This window comes from Mixophyes fleayi, chromosome 1 (genome assembly GCF_038048845.1).
Source record: "Mixophyes fleayi isolate aMixFle1 chromosome 1, aMixFle1.hap1, whole genome shotgun sequence".
NCBI classification, from domain to species: Eukaryota; Metazoa; Chordata; class Amphibia; order Anura; family Limnodynastidae; genus Mixophyes; species Mixophyes fleayi.
The window spans coordinates 415,927,396-415,947,820 of record NC_134402.1 but is presented as its reverse complement, the minus strand read 5'-3'; the positions used below and the strand labels follow the sequence as shown (position 1 = coordinate 415,947,820).

At 38.4% G+C, this 20,425-nt stretch overlaps 1 protein-coding gene across 2 annotated transcripts in view; it reads left to right on the top strand.

The window, feature by feature from the left end:
* Positions 1 to 20,425, top strand: part of IPO11 (importin 11) — a 336,682-nt gene that overhangs the window by 60,132 nt on the left and 256,125 nt on the right. For both annotated transcript variants that reach the window (XM_075182983.1, XM_075182973.1), the window contains exons 6-11: positions 4,801 to 4,933; positions 6,783 to 6,841; positions 11,233 to 11,281; positions 12,838 to 12,908; positions 16,523 to 16,715; positions 18,021 to 18,173. In XM_075182983.1, the coding sequence (XP_075039084.1) occupies positions 4,801 to 4,933; positions 6,783 to 6,841; positions 11,233 to 11,281; positions 12,838 to 12,908; positions 16,523 to 16,715; positions 18,021 to 18,173 (658 nt within the window). The remainder of the gene's footprint in view (positions 1 to 4,800; positions 4,934 to 6,782; positions 6,842 to 11,232; positions 11,282 to 12,837; positions 12,909 to 16,522; positions 16,716 to 18,020; positions 18,174 to 20,425) is intronic.

Genomic DNA, 20,425 nt, shown 5'->3' with positions numbered 1-20,425 from the left:
CTTTAAATGAGTTTCAAAATTGTTTTTCGTGATCTGTTTGCCAATTGAAGTCTTGTCTAAAGCCCAGACATTATATCAGGGTGTAGGACAAAACAAGGCAAAAATCGTTGCTAGCCGTCCCCTTTTCCCTAATATCTTTACTATTAAGTAAATGGCTTTTTCGGTTGTTGCCAGGAAGTTATTTTCAAGTCCTGAAGTGACAATCCCAAGCTAGTTTAGAGTACAGAATCAATTTCACATGTAATGAGCATATTTCTTCCCAACGGAACCAGTTGCTATGGCAAATGCCAATGCTGCATGTCCTTAAAGTATTACCTGCCGTACACTATGTCCCAACAATTTGTAACATGTCCTTTTGTAACACTCAGGTAATTGAAGTTTATGCCAGAAGGTGATATGAATCAAAAGCAGTAGTTATAACAATGTGCTTGTGATGGATTTGACAGATATAACTTATTTGATTGAAACTGTGAAAGACCTATTTGTATCTTCCTGTGATCCATCGACCTGGTACTCGGTTAGCCACCTAATGAAGGCTTATCCCTTTTAAAACAGAACAGCAATTAAATCAGATTCACAGAATCTTTTTGCTATTGAAAGATATCTATTAACCAAGAAAGAGCTATTGCAATTAGTGTACAAGCTGTTTTTTAGTTAGTGCTGTCATTTCCAGGTTTGCACAGATGGTGGCGCTGTGTAACAAGTTTCACCTCTTGCTGTAGAATTGAAATGTGGACAGCTCTTTGAAGTTCTTTTAATAAGCAGCATAAATGTGAGCCAGTGTTACCTCCTAGAAGGGCACTTTCACCCAGTAACAGGATTAATGTAATTTACGAACTATCTAATGCTGGCATTTGTTTAACCTATCCGGGAGATAAAATGTGAAAAAAAAGGGTGCACTTTGACATGTTGGAAAATATTAACTTTAGCGAGAAACCATATATGTAGGTTTTACAGCTTGTCCAATGGTCAAAATATGGATATTTGCACAAACAATGAAATAAAACCGATTAAAATGTATGGTCTGGTTCCAATATTTGCATAATAATAATATGAGCATGGTGAGGTCCAGAGTGTTTTATGCAGTCTGTTGCAGCTTATGTCCTCCTCCTCTTTGCATTTGAATTAAAATTATATATTGGCTGTCAAGATGTCCACATAAAAAATGTACCTGGAAAACAAGTCTAAAGAAAATATTGTGTAGTTTTCATGCAGTTCTGGTGCATTCAATAGAACTGTAGAACTGACTCTCCAGGAGCGGATATCCAGGTGTAGGAACACTTTAATCTAGACCCTAATTTTCCATATCTAAATTAGCATTAGTTTTAAATGAAATGTCTTTCATCACTGACCACAATATGTGATTTTTATTTCTGAGGCACACTGACAATATACATATATAATATACAAGTGACTCGGCTAAATGCAAACCATCATGTAATATATATCATTATATTTGTAACCGCTGTAGAATATAACTTCTATTTTAAGACTTGTGATGTCTCATGTGTTGCATGACTCTTGTATTCTATTATGGAACACATTCATATATCTCTCAAATTCTAAATGGTACATGGCTTCGTCTCCTCCGAAAGGGAGGTGTTGGTGTAGGGCCATGTTCATGCTACAATGGGCCTTTTAGGGGCATTCCTAACGCTGCCCTCCCTATTCCCCCCTCCCCTAAAAACACCCTTGCCACATGCACCATGGGACCTCAAAATTACAGACTGATGGACGATGGGACAGCCCCCTCAATTTGGGCTGCCCAAATTTGGACAGTTGGGAGGTAAACATATGGAGGATATTGTACAAGCAACTTGCATTGTTTTAAATAGAAACTGCATTTTAAGGAATAATGTACCCTATTAGCATGAAATAGAAAGGGTGTCAAAGTGATCTCAGAATTTCATAACCAGCTGTAAGAAAATTGTAAAATGCAGTGGGAAGTTATATTGTAGTGCCGAGGAGCTTCATCATGCCGAGGATAGGGTTGTTTAGAAGATCTACTGAATATCATCTCCGTTCAGCGAGCGTTATGCTAAAGATAAACACCAGGCCACCTCCAGCTTCTCCAGCTGGTGGGCAACCACATGAAACCCCCTACACTACAGCCAGTAAGACTGATAAATGGTGAAGGGCAGTTATGGTTGACTGCGGCTGACTACCTTGCTACACTGACCAGTTCATGTTTCCTATCCCTCACCTTCTCTCCACGTTCCTACCGTACCACAACACTGACAGCTGAACAGAAAAGCCAGTCGCCAATGCTTTCTTATTGACCGCTGATAATGCTTCGGCCTTACAAAAGACAAAGGCACTCTTTCCTCACCAGCCACTACGATTGTTATTCTGCTACCTTACGTATCAATTATTCTCCACACCTCTTAGATCGTAAGCTCATTTGGCCAGGGCCATCTTTACCTGCTGCGTAAATATGTCAGTGCTTTATAAATAAAGGATAATAATTACGATATATAATCTATTCCATTTTTATAGACGTGCTGCTGAGCAAATGCATTTAAGCACAAGCAGCCCGTCTACGTGGATATTCATAAAGTACTTGATATTTTTTACTGATTGTGGTTATAAATTTTTTTGCATTTAAGTACTCCTATTGAATAAATAATCATTTAGAAAAGAGCGATTCTACTCCTCAATTCCTCCATCCTAAATAACAGGGACATTTCCAGGAAGCAATCTTTGAAATCTGTGATTGTCCCCTTATTATGCATCACTTAACAATCAAATTATTTTTATTCAAGCGTAACACATACACACACACACACACACACACACACGCTGCATTTATCTTACACTCTGTGAATTGTGCGAATATTATATTGGAATTCGATATTGATGATCAGTCCATCACTTTTATCTCTCCATACAATTGATCTATAGCATGGGTTGTATTGTGAAAGGAAGCCACAGTAGCAATATCACATACTCTCCTGCCAAGGAGACTTTTGAATAACATGAAATAAGTACAGTATGGATAGGGCTCCCCTGCACATATGAGCCTAACTTGCTTCCTGTCCCGTCCTGAGGCTGCTTTATAAAGCCACTTTGACGCTTGCTTACATTACACATAAGTGGCCCATTAGCCCAGTCACGTTTCCATGCAGTGTTCTATCCTGCGGTGACAATTGATGTCTTTTTAAACATTTTTACTGTTGGTGGTAAAAAGAAAGATTTTCACTGCTCACAACAGATTCAGTTGAAAGCAATGTTGTAGCAATTTGTTATTGATATTTTGGAGATATAAAAATAAAAAGCACATAATCATACAGCCTTTCTATAAAATAGAAAGATAATTATATTGCTTCAGCAATTAAAATCCCCATCAATGACACATTTCAGTCGTCCACCTGCTGCATTGGAGAGAGTGGTAATAGGAGTTTGCTGAACACATACATTTTAGAGTTTTAGAAAAACAACACTTATGAGACTTATTTATTAGTGTCATGATCCCCTCATTGTACAGCGCTGTGTAATATGTCGGCACTTTATAAATAATAATATAATAATGCGCTTCCGTGTAAGATTTTCTTTTTTAAACAATTATTTTTTTTCAGAGAGAGTAGAGAAACAGATACAGAAAGAATAGAGGAAAGGGAGGATTGGGAAGGGGGTAAACTCCACAATACAACAACATAATACACCGTACAATACAATACAATGTTTTTTCGCAAATGTTCAATCTGCCAAAGAGATGTGTGTAAAAAAAAACCAAAAAGGGATTATTTGGGTTCAACCTTTCCCAAAGGGTGTAGTTTACCTGCGGCCCTTTAGATAGCTTTAAATTAGAACTCCCAGGAGCCATGCGCTGAGATGTTCTCCTGTTTTCCACTCTTAATGTTTTTCCTTATTACACTTTAGTGTCTCAACATGTTTAAAGTGGATTGCAGAAACCCATCCTGTCTTCTAAGTGCTCGAGGAGTGTTTATCCTTTGTGATGCTTAGATTAAACTGGAGTTTAGAGCCTGGAATAAAAAGGCACCCACGCAGTTTAAGTTTAGATGACAGATATCCCTTCTGATAGCTTGTTGTTTTCCAGGTTCATGAGAAATGTTTGTGTAACTCTTGTATCATACTTCCCAGAAGTGACTGCTCACCCAATGCTTTTACTAAAATGTACAATTTATTTTTGCATTCATCATAAGTAGGTTCTATTACTGTTAATAGAACTGAAACATGTTACAGAAAATGTATAAACGTAAATTAGCAACAGAAAAATCTTTAGATGGTCAGTCACAGTCATATTTGTTGTTTCTTCCCTACCCTATGGCATTTCCTGCCTCAGTAGTTAAATAAGAGAGAATAGAACATATGTTTAATAGCATAACAGACAATATGGCTCCTGCCGTTGTAGCTTTTGTACGACCACTAAAAAGGCAAATTAAAATATTTTATTTTTGTCTCTTAACAGTTGAGAAGTGTTGCTTCTAAGCCATAACCCCCTTTAGCATTTGTTTTCTTCTGAAATCACACAGAATTCACGGACTCTGCTGGAGTTTAAGTACTGGGTCATTTTTCAGGTTAATACTTTGAACTCCATAAAGTATATCATTGTCAGGTATTTAAAGAATCTACTGGCTGGAGTTTCCTTTAGAGTTATCTGTCAGCAAATAAAAGGTGACTGTCCACTGAGTGCCAATTTATCTTTGAATTAGTGATAGCTTAAAATACACTTAAAACAGGTAGAATGTCTGTACTTTCACTATGCTTTTTGTTTGTCCTCAAACACAGGATGGGAAAATCTGTATCACGTACATATGTTTTTTTTGTTTTGCATATCAGCTCGCCTCGGAGATCTACAATTTTGCATGCTGCCTCTGGAATCACCACGCGGATACGTTCCTGCAGCAGATCTGCGCTGGAGCGGAGCCAGCAGCCCTTAGCTCACTAGAGAGAGCCGCGTTGTCACTAAAAGGTGTGCTTGTTGTCCTTTTATTTCTATCTAAATGGTATTTCCTCAAAACTGTCTTCAATTGAACCTCTCAGTTATGCACAGTGAAGGCAGACGTTTTGTGGGCTGTACTAATATTCAGCCTATCAATTTGCTGGATACTAGTATCATCACTGAGGCATCGGGTATGCTGTGCCTCATGTTTTAGTGACGTCACTGCTTCTTAGTGAATTGATAGACTGCGTTCCCATGTATTTAGCCCATAAAATGGCGCTTTCCATTGTGTATGTGACTAGATTTAGGAAATAAAGTACAGAGGCAAATGTCCTTTATAGTAGAAGGCAAGAAGCGTCTCTTACATGCCAGGGCAACCTGTGACTCTCTGCATATTGTGCAACTACAAGCCTCAGCATGTGTAGTTTGACAACACCTGGATAGCCAAAGGTTATCCAGGCCTGGTCTAGTGTCTTCATCCTTTCTGTCATCCATTGCAGACTCCATTATATTGATTGTACTTAGATTCACTCCCTTAGATTGTACGCTCCTCTGAGCAGGGCCATCTCTCCTCCTGTTTCCACCACTTCTAGCTCTGCTCTCCAGCTACTTAGCCCTCCTCCTCGAGAGTCCTCCACCCCACGTCCACTCTCGCTCCCTCCTCCCCCCTGGGGGTCTCCCTGTCTTCCCCGCCCTCCTTCTTGGGCCCCGTCGTTTGCGGATCCTCCCTCCCCCTTCCCCGCCCTCTCTAGCTGTGCATTGAGCTTACTGAGTTGCTGTGTTTACTGTACTGTGTTGTCTCCCATTGTATTGTAATTTTGTTTGTCTCTGTACGGCGCTGCGGATGCCTTGTGGCGCCTTATAAATAAATATTAATAATAAAAATAATAAAAATTATAAACGAGACATAATAGTCTTGTGTATTTTATGAATGTTCCTGATCACATATAGTATATTTTATTTTCTATTGCTGTAAAAGTACAGTGCAACAAATGGAGATATGTCTTTCAGCACATAGAACATTATCACAGTTCTATTTGTTTCCATCTATAAGAATAAGCAGGAGCTACGATACTGCTATTTTTTCAGAAGAAAAGTCAAATGTGGTCTATAGACCTAGGGCAGGGTTTCCTATCTAGCACAGTGGTGGGTGATGTTTTTCCCGGTGCCTCACAAGTGTTCACACAGCCCAAGCACTAATCACTGGTGAGAAGACATCACGGTCTGGTCACATGCACTGAGGATAGGAAGAGGGGGAATTACTAAAGTCAGAACAGGATGTTGCCCAGCAATGCCTACATTATTAGGGGATTTGAGAGATTGTGTGTGCGCGTGTGCTTTTTTTCCCTCATTACAAAAGAACGTGCAGTGATAGTTACCAGGATAACCGAAAGTGATCAATCAAACCTTGCACTGTCTATGGCATTGAGTTAAGAATTCCACCATGTGTTATGATAATTTCCCACGTAGCTTTTTGAAGGATCTGTGTAGTGGGAAAATAGAAAATGGTCAAAACCACTTGGGAAAAAAATAATGAGACGTAGGATAAAGAAAAAAGAACAATGCTATACTTATTGGGACAACAAGGGAGAATGAAGAAAAAATGCAAATGACTCCAACAATGTGTATAAAACAGTCTTTTATAGCCTGTCATTATATCATATTTAACTAATGCCAATGACTTCAGAACCTTTTTTACTCCTCTTTAGTTCCGCTCTGTCACTATGGAGGACCAGGGCTTTTCCCCATCAATTATAATTAGCCCTGGGTGTGATTCTCCTTATTAAAATATACAAATGTGTTTGTAGAAAACAGGCATCTGCCTCAGTATCCCACTTCCTGAGACTGTCTGGCAGTAATTGTGGTCTTTGTTTTTTAGTTCTGCGGAAACTGACTGTACATGGCTTTGTAGAACCTCTCCTGAACACAGAAACAATGGTAAGAAAGTAGATTATAATCCCTGGAGTGTGTACAGGTCTCCTATACTCCTGTGTCTACATATTGCTGAAATGTGTCCATAGATATATTGAATGTTTGTTTTATCGTGAATTGCTCTATATGTGCACTGTTCCAGTAACGTCTCCATATAGGTTCTAAGGAAACAAAATCACTTCCCGCAGAAAGTTAGACTTCTATACCTAACCCTGTGGTGTAAAATGTCTCCATTTGGCCAGAACTGCCCCCTTGTTGGTAATAGGATAAACCCTCAGGTGCCTATGGCCGGAAAGCAAAATGAAGAATGTTTTGAATCATTGCAAAACCGAATAAATGTGTATAAACAACTGTCATTGACATAAGCAGTGTGATTGGGATGTAATTCTTCAAAGTCTTGCAGTGAGTGCTAAGTGTGGAAGCTGTAATTAAGCAGATCGAGCTACAAAACACACCTGGAACCACAGCCATAAAGGATACAGGATGCAATTAACACAGTACATTAAATGGGAAAATGTTCCACCTATGTGGAATAAATTGTACATTTTTACTGAAGAAGGTTTTCTTGAAAAAAATCATTGAGAATTATTCTTAAAAAGTTGTTTATAATCTTTAACACATTCACATGGATTATGAATTAATTGTTACAAACATATTATATGTTGTCTTTTTATGGAAAAAAAAAATCAGTATATAAAAATCCTCTGCAAACTGTAATATATATAAATTTTCGAGAGCTGTGGTCTGGGATTTTGGATCTACCCACATGTACGTTTTTATTTCTTGTGTGTCTCCTCTTTTTATACTAGTTACGCAATGCTGTTTTTGTGTTGAGTTCACCCTCTCCCTATAGAATGCTGTTGGGGAAGGATTGGGCTGAGAACCATGAATGTGGTGACCAGTCATTTTGGAAGGATTAAAGACACTAAACGCCACAAATGTGATCTATAGAGGTTAACAAGATCACCAGTTTGCTTACTTTATACATTTGTTCTTAATGCTGCTTGACAGGGGGGTAACTGTTGTAGGTGCAGGGGGTGCAGCGGCTAATGGACCTGGAGATGAGGAGGGCCTGGCCATCGAGCCCCCACTCCCCCTTATACCAGTCTGGTGCAGGACCATGTATGCTGAGTAGAGGTCCTTGCTCTGCTCTATGAGCAGAGAGGCAGAAGAGGCCTTGGGAGGTAGGAACAGCAACGTTGGGCCCTGATGCATATTTTGTTATGGGGCCCGGAAATGTACTGTTCTGCCCCTGCTTGTTGGATCCTGGTCAATCTAATTTATCATGTTATTTTTTATTAATAAGATATGACATATTATTTCAGTAGTATATTATTAGTAGTTTATCATGGTGTTATTCAAAGGGCTTCCATCACATATTTGCTTGTTTTAGAGCTGCAGGTCAGATACAATGACCTTGCAGTGTTATCTGGGCAATTTTATCAATAGAGTGTATAGTCATGGCCACTTTCTGTAATGAGGAACGCATCAGCACCGTACTTCTGGTGTCTTTAGTTTAAGCCAAATATATTGAACAGTTGTTAAAATAGTTTTTTTCCCATTGGTTATATATACTTGGTCACAGTGAGAGGTTGAAAGTAGACACAGATCCATCAAGGTCAAACTTTAATAAATCCTAATTGTGTTTAGATAGAGATTAATGTATATGTACTCCGGTCCATTCTCATCAATTATTCGATAAACCCTTTGAATGCCTAGTTCAAAGTAACCTGTTTTTCACACCTTAACTAAAGGTTTTCACTTGATCGTTTGACTTGCCTTTATATTTGTGTTAGATATATCTCAAACCCCCAGCAGATTGTGTCTGTGAAGTTCATACAGTGTTAGATTCACTATTTGACTCCTGTAACGCGGGTGTCATTGTTTGGCTAACTCTAGCTATAAAGGATGTGTTCCATAGCAACTATTCACAAGTGCAAATCCTATCTGCTTCATTATTATCTCTAGCGTTTCATCCACATTCTCTCCAGCAAGCCTTCCCTTCATGAAGCAGCATGCCGTCTTCCTGCTAGAAAATGCAATGTTATTATTTTTGTCAATCAATTTAGAACGGAGTGACAGCTTGATAATTGACTATTAGAGTTATACCTACTTGATCAAAATGTTATTATGGATAATTAGTTTCTGTTAGCACACACCGTTCGCTGAATGCCAAATATCTGATACTGAGCAGATAGTATCTTTGAAGATTACTTCATGTCCACTGCCAGAAGAAGGTAGAAGGTGATTACAGAAAAAAAGCTTCTTTGGAGAACTCAATACTCGCTTAAAAGGCTAAATCTAAAACACAGGTTGATCCAAAATGAATAAATATTTTGTAACATTCTTAAGTGTGTATATGAAAGTTTCCTGGGGGTATATCTACTAAATTGCAGGTTTGAAAAAGTGGAGATGTTGCCTATAGCAACCATTCAGATTCTAGCTGTCATTTTGTAGAATGTATTAAATGATAACTAGAATTTGATTGGTTGTTATAGGCGAAATTTAGTAATTATACCCCCTAATGGTTTGACGTAATATTTATAACATCACTGACTAACGCAACACAAGTGTCCGTTGTTAGCGGAGACTCCAATCATCTTCCTACAGTGGAATTGCGGACAATAAGTCTGATGTAGACAGAAAAAAAATCCCACTTTCTTCATAAGTAACCGTATCTCAAACCTCTTTAGTTCTGTAACAGGTTTTTTTTTACATACTTCCTCAATGGTCCTGATTTTCACAGGACAGTCCTGATTTCATGGCATCTACATCTGTTCTTAGCCAAAAGGCTGAGAATCCCCTGATACATGAAAGTCCTGCTGTCTGCCTGAACCACAGTATTCCCCTCCATAGACTTACTTTGGTAGCAGGACAAGGACAAGTGTGAATGCCTCAACCTACTAATGCAGTGACTATTTTTCTTTTGAAAGTGTAGCATTCACCAGAAAATCTATGCATAGATGGAAGGGGTTGGGTACTAAATACTGAGTACAGAAACCCCGGCAGCAATTTGCCCTATATGAGAACACCGATAGTGTTTTCCCTCGTCAGCTTGGGGAAAAACACTATCTGTAAGCACTCCATAGCTCTTCTCAAAAAAAAAAAATGGCATTGCAGAAAAAGCAACAAGACCAATACATTTACGTAAACAACTTAACTTTTGTGGGCAACTGGAAAGTTCTAATAATAATATGATTGGTGCATTAATTATTGAATTAAAAGTACCCAAACTTTCTGTTTTATAAGCATCTTTTGCACCAGTTCTTCTTACATGTCTGCTTTGTGGTTACCCAAAAAGTTCTTGACAACTGAGACATAACTGCACCAGGCAGAAGCTTCAACACCATTCATACCAATAAGTTTAGGAGTTTGAGTGTCATCAAAGTTTCCATCTGTTAGTTTTTCCATACTTAGTCCAGAGAACGATCTACAAATGTATTTGAAGCCATCGACATCTTCGTCAAAGGCCTTAACAAATTGTTTCATTAGTCCCAGCTTGACGTGGAGTGGTGGGAGAATGATTTCTGTTTTTCCCCCCTGTCGGCCAATGGCTCGTTAACGATGTTCACTGCACCTACAGTCATGTTTTCTCTTGAAGGCCATGTAACTTTTCTCCAATGATCTTGCTTCGCCCTACTATCCCTGATAGATGCCGATATGCATGTGTTATGGCTAAGTTCACTATTAATTGAGGGTATCCATTATTTTCACGAAAAATACTTTCATTTTTGAATTCAACAACCACAAAACAAACTAAATTTGTTCAAACATCCTTAGCAACTAAAAATGTTGTTGTTGGGCTGTGTTATTGCTAAAACAAACTCCTATAGTTTGCATAAAATGCAATTGCTTATTGAAAGAGCCCCCAACAAGATATATAGGACATACATAGCTAAACATACATTTTCTGTAGTCAGTGGCTGATGTTATTACAGGTAGTGTTTGATGTCCATTAAGGCTAACCGATCCACTTTCATTGTAAATCATTTTATTTTAACAAGGCGTAAATGTAACTTGTGTAATGATATTACACTGAAGATTGAATTCGGATTCTGTGGGCTTTGCAGTTTCTTCTGTACATTTCTGAAGGGCGTAGAATGAGTTATGTCTATCATTGTAACCACAGTTAGCTACAGACAGTTTGTAAGTTGAATTTCTCACCAAATCTATTATAGATGTCATCAGCCGGTCATTCAACCTGAGAGTCTTTGAAATGCAAGTCTCAGCGAGCTTGTGAAGACCAGGATTGTGTGCAGAATAGGCTGCACTTAGGAAAGAAGTTATAACAAATCACGGTCATATTAACATCATATAATAGCTCTCTTGTCTCCTACATGCAGTATTCATGAAGAAAGGTAGATGACATGTAATTGACCTAATCATTTTTCTTTCAGGGGTTCCTTTATGCAGTATTTGACCGTTTGAGACAGTTTTTAGAATGCAGTAAGTATCGCATATAATCCCCAACAACAAACAACTTCAAAAACAGTGGTTCAATTGTTTTTGTGATGTTCACATACTTGTGTTTTGTTCTCTTTTGTTATTAATCGGTTTTTCTTTTGTTCATTTTCGTATGTCTTTTATTCTCACAAGTAAATCTAAAATTCAGGTCTGACAAATATGAGAAGACATAAATTCATCAATCTAAAGATGTTTTCTTTATAGTGAAAAATTCTTGAAATCTGTGTGTATTTTTTTGTCTAGCTGAGTAAAAACTATTGTCCCCTGCCATTTTCCATTTCAGGCTCTAAATTTTTGTTTCCTAATCCTGACACCAAAATGTTACAATTGGCCATATACTATATTGGGGGCAGCACGGTGGCTAAGTGGTTAGCACTTCTGCCTCACAGCACTGGGTCATGAGTTCAATTCTCGACCATCTGTGCGGAGTTTGTATGTTCTCCCCATGTTTGCGTGGGTTCCCTCCGGGTGCTCCGGTTTCCTCCCACACTCCAAAAATATATTAGTAGGTTAATTGGCTGCTATCAAAATTGACCCTAGTCTGTGTGTCTGTCTTTGTCTGTGTGTATATTAGGGAATTTAGACTGTAAGCTCCAATGGGGCAGGGACTGATGTGAATGAGTTCTCTGTACAGCGCTGCGGAATCAGTGGCGCTATATAAATAAATGGTGATGATGATGAATATCTGTTTCATTTAAATTATATATATATATATATATATATATATATATATATATATATATATATATATATATATATAAAAAGTGAATAGCTTTTCATTCTACCATATATTTATAAGTACATGTGCCTGGCTTTGATAATATCTGGCACAGTCAAAGAATTTAGACTATGTTTAAGTGTCTGATGATTATCCTGCACCAACACAGGCGGTATATCAAAGAATACATTTGTACCAGTCTAATATAGTCTATCCGTTATGTATCAAATACAATCTAGAAAGAGGATTATAGACCCTAGGTAAATACAAAGATTGAATTAAACATTATGCCGCTGTTGGCCAATAAGACCAAACATGGGCAGCTGGTAAACTAGATAAAGGCTGATCAAGCTAATTTTAGAAAGAACCTAGTGCTCTGAGAGCCTTAATAAGTAACTCTTTAATATGAAAACCAGTGGGTATTTTTTATCAAGCTTCAAATGCCCAAATTGCCAGCTTTTGTCTATTTTTACTGCAGGATTTCAAACGGCAATTTTAATAAAGACGAACCCTGGCTTATTGGGTTGGAAAATATAAATATTTTCACCCAAACATGCCGGATTTTGCCTTTAATAAACTTGCCACTTTTAATCCTACAGAGAAAGCCGGAGATTTAGGCTAATCACATCTTGATATATTTACCCCAGGACTCAGCACAGTGCTGGGTGATTTGTGATATATCTCTACAGGATGACATCCTGGAACACTTTCCTATAACTCTTGTGTATGTAATATTTTATAATGAAACAACAACATATTTCTAGTTATACTTGAAGCATGAAGCCTTTTTTGCTGTGTAACTTGGCGTTTTGTTTTCTAGGTAGAGGTATCGGAGTTGAACACGTGTGCAGGGAACGAATGGAAAAGATTATCATATTATTTACTAAAGTGGTAAGACGCCAGCAAATGCAGTTGAAGATGTTTCCATTCTTTCACCTCAATGGTATCACTTGATCTCTCATTGAGTTCTGATTGATCCGTATCTGTTTAAATCACGCTGTCTTGTCATTTGGCTAATTTCTTTTTCTGATGTTTCTGCAAGTCCGATTTAGCTGAAGTACAAATGACAGCCTTTACAGCTGGCACCTGTGCTTGCTTTTAGAAATTATATTTTTAACATTCAATTGAAAGCAAAATCGCCTACAGTTTGGAGAGGTTGGGGGAGGTGCAGACGCCGTTAGAAAGTACCTTTTCCTTTGATGTTGCTGTGTTCATGGTCTATGCTTCATCTCAATTGCATTACAAATATAATAGGCTGCGATATGGAGTGGGAGAAGTGCAATTACCTCTCGCAATTCCCTTTTTTCTTTTGTTGTCACATAATTCATACTTCAGCTCTCCCTCTTCACAGCTTTTCATATAAAGCTTCTCGATCGCAGACCTGACAAAGGCTGCTCTGTAGTCTTGTCACAGGTAGACATTTGGGAGATGGGGGGGTCCCTTAAATGCAGTTTGTGTTTCCATGTCAGCCATAGTAAAACTAGATACACGTAAAATACACACCTTTGAAGACTAGCAAGCGCTGGGGGTTTCCCTTTATAGTCCAGTATCGCCGCTGGAAATATTTAACTGAAATACAACACATAAAAATAGTGATGTTAAAGCAATAATGCATCATGTGTTTTATACAGCTCTGGTTTTATATAGCTGAACTGGTAAACCTACAGCTCAATGAGGGACATTTATGAAAACTAGTTCACAGGAAAAACATGATAATCCATAGCAAACAAGTGGATTCTACCTGTCATTATCCTAGTATAGCTTTGAAAAGAAACCTTTATTGGGTTGCTATGGGTTTACAGCACAACACCAGTTTTAATCAATGGTTCTGAATGACTTTTGCTTTTACTGATTCCATTTTATGACCAGAGGCAAACACGAGATTTTAGAGGTGGGTTTCCATGCCACACTGCGAGTGTGGGCATGGCCCGTATGCAAGGGAGTGGCTATCATTTTAGACTAATAAAAGGGCAGTATCTCTCTCCTACGTGTTGTTGCTGCTTGCTCTACCTGCTGGTGCCTTTAGTTCAGTAGCTGCTTGTCTGGATCCTGGAATATTGGGTCCTTGTTTGGAGAAAAAATAGGTGCATGAAATAAAGAAGCCTCATTCAGCCCTGTTGTTAGCACCCATGTTTAATTATTAGGCCTCCCTCCCTATAACTAGCCCTGATATTAAATTAATAGTACTCACATTTAATAAACAGATCTTTTTTTCTCCCCCAAACACCCCAGACATTAAATTAATAGCAATTGAATAAATAGAATTCCCACAACCAGCCCCAACAATAAATAATTAGTATTCACATTTAATAAATAGCCATCATTTTCCCCAAACTCAGCTTTACACTCAGTTAATAGCACCCAAGGCACCCGCCATGACCCTGCTATTGAATTAAATACTTACCACCATTAAATAAATAGCTCCAACTATCGCCCCACAAATAAATGAATAGTCTGTCCCCCACCCTCATTACATTACGACTTTGCTCCCACACTTACTTTCTGTCGTCTATCTGCTTCTCTTGCTTGTGTGCACAGGTACAAGGTGGTGCGTGTCCCTTGTGTGACTTGTGTCAGTGCCAGGTAGGGGAGGAATGGATCAGGATGAATGGTCCCAGAGTGGGGCCAGCCACCAGGAACTTTTCCAGGAGCCCCCCATTCCCGAGCTGGGAGAGGGGTTTCCAGGCAGCTGGAAACACCCCTAAGTGCGCACCTGTATTCCATCATGGGACATATCTAGTGTACAGACATATTAATACATATAACAAACAAAATCTTTAGAATGTTTAAAATATGTCTTCCTTGTCTGCTGGCATAATCAGAATCATTTAGAGCAGTGATGGGCAGCCTCTCGTTCTTCAAGGGGGTCACACAGAGCAAGAGTAGACAGCACATTGCCTTTCCTCCCCACTTCTGTTATGCAGTGTGACTTCCCTGCGTTCTTCAGAGGGGTCATGTGACGTAGAAGTCGGCTAACCCTGATCTTCCTTATTCTCTGCTTTTACAAAGCATATTATTTCCTTTATGTTGAGAATTGTGCCAAATTGCTCAATAAATTGAGAACCACATACTTCTAATATAATGGTTCTTTGCTGAGTTGCAAATCCTTGTCTGTTACATTTATAAACCATAGGCTGCAGCTCCAGTTACCAATATTTGATACACCTCCAAGGTTAACACTGAACAATAAAATTCAAGATGTCACTTTTTTGACCTATTAAAACAGTTGATCTTTTTGATGTGTGAAATTTATTAGTAAAATTCTCCTTTACCAGTGCATATATCCAGTTTGGAACATCAAGGCTAATGTTTCTGTCTTTTGAATTTTACCTTAAGCGACAGGGCTTTTTGTGTGAGCTAGATCCATTTTATTTTATGGGCGACCGTTTCCTGTGAAACTCTTGTAGTTGTTGGAGAGTGTGCAATAAATCACACTGTAATGTATTGCTTGTCCCTTGTTTCCAGACGATGTAGAAAGTACTGTATGATGAAAGTGGACATAAATGAAACTGCAGTTATTCTGCTTGATGCTGGAGCCTTCAGTCTTTTGGTGTTTTCTAAGTTTCCAGTATCTAATAGTATTTGCAGCATTTTAACGTGATTTTCATTTTGCCTTCTCTTAATGTTATACTGTTAAAACATGAATGCAGACATTATTAAAAACAAATCAGTCTAATTTAGCAGTTAATCGTACTATAGTAGTGTCCAATTTATTATGTAATCTTTATTATTATTATTATTATTATTTTCTTATAATCCAGCATCATTGGACACATTGCATTTTTTGTAAACTACAAAACATCCACTCGAGAGGAACACACAGTTCATTCATGCAGGACACTTGGATGATACCAACTCTAACAATTCATGGTAGGGTACAGAGGAGAGATCCAGAGAAAAAATTTATACAGGAAAATTTAGGAGAGAATTTCTCAAAACCTTCACACAGGACATTCAGGAGAGCTATGCAAAACATTCACGCAGGACATTCAGGAGAACTATGCAAAACATTCACGCAGGACATTCAGGAGAGCTGTGCAAAACATTCACGCAGGACATTCAGGAGAACTATGCAAAACCTTCACACAGGACATTCAGGAGAGCTGTGCAAAACATTCACGCAGGACATTCAGGAGAACTATGCAAAACATTCACGCAGGACATTCAGGAGAGCTGTGCAAAACATTCACGCAGGACATTCAGGAGAGCTGTGCAAAACATTCACGAAGGACATTCAGGGGAACTGTGCAAAACATTCACGCAGGACATTTAGGAGAACTGTGCAAACATTCATGCAGGACATTCAGGAGAACGATGCAAAACATTTACGCAGGACATTCAGGAGAACTATGCAAAACATTCACGACGGACATTCAGGAGAACTATGCAAAACATTCATGCACGACACTAAGAAGAGATGCACATAAAAAAAAAATATTTTTTTTTTTGCAGGAAACAAATTAGATTGGATTTTTCCATAATATTTATTTCATTTTTCTCTCTAGCTTTTAGATTTTCTGGACCAACACCCATTTCCATTCATTCCTTTAATCCAGAGAGCGCTGGAGTTTGCAGTAAGCTATGTTTTCACAGAGGCTGGGGACGGAATAATGTTTGAACGTTTCATAGTTCAGTGCATGAGGCTCATTAAGATGATTGTAAAGAACGATTCATTTAAGCCATCCAAAAAATTTGAAGGTACACATTTCTTTCTTTTGCATATTCCATTTATTTATTTTGTCAGTGATTTTTTTTCTTCAAATAATAGTATTAATTATTCCATCTAATTCACTTTTTCTTGTATTAGAATTGTTTTTTTGTATTGTATTATAAATGTATCATTAGGTTATTTTTAGAAATGTTTTAGTTGTTTCATAATTTTCACCCAGAGGCCACTCATAGGACTATGTAGATATATATATATATATCATTTTTTATTGCTGTGAATCTAAAAGTCCATGAGTTTCTTCTGTCATCAGGATGGCTTTATCACAGAAAAATGATTTGAGTGGCTTACTTAAGTGAATCCAAATTGGTTAAGGCCTTGTTAACATAGATGTGTTTTGCCCCAATATCCTATTCTAACAATTCTCAAGGGACAAGTCCAAATTTTTGTATTAAACTAATGCAAGACCCAAATATTGTGAATAGAGGACTGCATGTGTCTCCATCCAATCTGAATAGATGATACTGTAAACTGTACTCTGGCAGAAAGTGTACCAATGAAAACAGTTAGGCAAAGACTTCTCTTTACAAAATTGAATCTATTAAAAGTTAAGTCCACCTTTTGACAGTATAATTTTTGAATTTTTTTTATAGAGGTTATAGGTGCGAAATAGAACCGAATGGTCTCATGAATAACACCTATCCTATATTTGATTACTAGATGCACTCTAGTGAATTGTATCTAGCACTTACCCGCCCTATAGACATCTTTGGTGAGCTCTGCTTATGCAGTTCTCTGTATATGTGTAGCCCCCAGTGCTGCGTCCTCCGGCTTATGTCAGGGGGTTGTGATGCAGCAGTGGGGGCTGGGCGTAGACGGAAGACTATATAGACCCAGGCCACCAAAGATTAAAAATCTTCAGAATATCTGCCCAGTACATTCTACTAGAGTGTATCTAACCTTGCAAATGATTAGAAATGTTTAATCGTTATATTTCCAAAATAGGCCTTTTGTGTCTATATTGCACATTTAGGGCTAGATTTACTAAGCTGCGGGTTTGAAAAAGTAGGGATTATGCCTATAGCAACCAATCAGATTCTAGCTTTCATTTATTTAGTACTTTCTACAAAATGACAGCTAGAATCTGATTGGTTACTATAGGCAACATCCCCACTTTTTCAAACCCGCAGCTTAGTAAATCTAGCCCTTAGTCCTTAAAAAAGTCCACAATTCCTTTAAGTTTAATCCAATGAAAAACATGTCTTAAACATGCATTTTAATTGTTATACTATTTATTGGTAATATGTTATTGCCTCTGACTTAACAATATTTTGCAGACAGCAAACCAGAAACCATCAACGCTCACCAAATAAAAATGTCATTTTTCACTTATCCTACGCTGACGGAGATATGCCGCAGACTGGTAACCCATTATTTCCTCCTTGGTGAGGAGGAGCGTACAATGTGGGAGGAGGATCCGGAGAGCTTTGGTAAGGGCATAGCAGCAATATTTTGTTTGCTTTCTAATTAACTGATTCACTGCAGCACTTTTATGTGTGCCCCTATAGTCTACGCAGCCATTTAGTGGGCTGAACTATTGGTTATGAGACTTGCAGCACAGCAGCGTTGTTACTGGTTCCTAGTAATTGGATTGGCATCCTCCACTGTGTGTATGGGATGGATGCACCGGACCCGCAGAATACTCAAATCAGGGCCCGGCTCACTTACCTGTGTGTCCCCCTGCCATTCTCCTTCTCTCCGGCGCTGAGTGTCGCATCTCGCTCATGGAGGCCACCATATTGAATTTGAGTCTTTTAGACTTTTATTAATTTCACCCTTTGGCCAGTGTGTAATGAATTAAGCCTTCCAGACTATTTAAGGCACCTGAACCCCTTCAATGGTGCCAGATCTTCAAGTCCCCCTACCTGATCATAAGTGGTTCCTTGTGGTTCTTTACATCCTGTACATCCTTACATCCTGTCCCTCCAGACTATTTTGAATCGGTGAATATATGCCATAAGTATTTTATTAATGTCTTCCTATTTCACACAGTCCAGGGTAAACTATAATTCAGGTAGATACATGTTGTACCAGATTGAAGCATTTGTCTAGTTACTAAATGGCTTTATGCTACAATATAACCACTGTTTGTCACACCACAACAATTTTTCTGTGGAACAATTTTCTCTAAGAAGGAATGGGCCAATCCCACAAATGCCACATTCATTGGAAGTGTGAGAGTTTCTAGATCTGATATGAGTCACCAAATTATTCATACCAAGGTAACAGTTAAATAGTACAGGCAAATATTTGGAAGGCTCAGGAATGGGTTTGCAAGTTTTCTTTCTTAAATCTAGGTGGGCTGGCGTCCCAAGTAAAACAGTCCAGAGAACAATGATTATGAAGTATTTTCTAGGGTTCGTTAGTGGAGGGATAAGGAGTACATGTTTAGCTAAGTCTATCATTGTATAAATACTATTGCTCCTCACAGAATTGAGAGGGAAATACCAGCAGATGCAAGTTCTACTTGGAAAATGTACAGTTTTTGACTGCTAGTTTAGTGATAGAAACCTGTCCATATCAATCTGTATCTCTACCCCGACTAGTCAAGTAGGAGACCCACTGGAGGGGAATAGCTACGTCTTCAACAGTATCTACCTTCATGTAAGTGTGAAATACCAAGCACTTAATCCAGTTTATTTGTGAAGCAAGTAAATTCTTTTAATGACTCAATAAGTAACAAGGAAAGTCTCGGGGCAGACCAGCAATGCAGATGTTATAAGAACGCTTGCTGTCTGGTCCATTTTACCCTTGTCCACGCAGGGCCTACATATCTTGGTATATAAGGGCACGTTGACCGTTATTTCTTAAATATTTATCATTAGAGAGGTATTACAGCAGTCTCTGATGGCCACAAGCAGTTAACTCCATAAGGCTTATTTGGTCTGGTTTGATGGTGCCACCATGATTAGGGTACAGATGGCAGTATGGCCAGTAAGTTGCTTGCAGGGCCTTTTGTTCCTCTGGTGGCTTCATTGCTATTCTGGGCATTCATATTCCCAATGGAGTGGGTCTGGGGTTCACAGATAATGCTTTACATCAACACATCGGCTTTTCAGGATGCCATTTAAAGAGAATAAAACTGCCAAAAGTGGACGGAGCTCGCAGAACCACATCCTCTCACATTCCCTTTCTTATATCAATATATTTAATGTGGGCGATGTGTTTTCTAAAGTGTGCCAAGCAGCAAGCTCATAGTGGGATAACAGAGGTGATCTCTCAGAGCTCCGTGAGTCTCACATTCATTAATCACTGACTAGCCACCTAGTTACAAGGTATAATGACTGAACATGAGCCAGCTCCACTCTGGAGGGAGCCGTATTGGATTTATTTGTTACAGATTTTGTTCCCTATAGGAAAGAGTTTGAACATTTCACTATCATGTTTCCTGCCCAAGAGTTAATTGCTTTCAGTGTGTGATAAATTATATACAACTTTTTCTCTGGGGCCTGTCCTCTTGTGGGCTATGTTGCTGGCTGACTCTTTATGATCGAAACTGCTGCTACATTGTATATTCATTATTGTACTAAGTGTAATGTGCTGTATCTTTACTCAATTTTTGTCTATCTTTGTAACCATTTCTTATGTCAATAATCCTAGTCGTTGAACTGGAAGGCGACAACATCAGTTTAATTAAAAAATAATTGCATAAAAACAAACAAGCAAAACTCTGCTTCCTGCA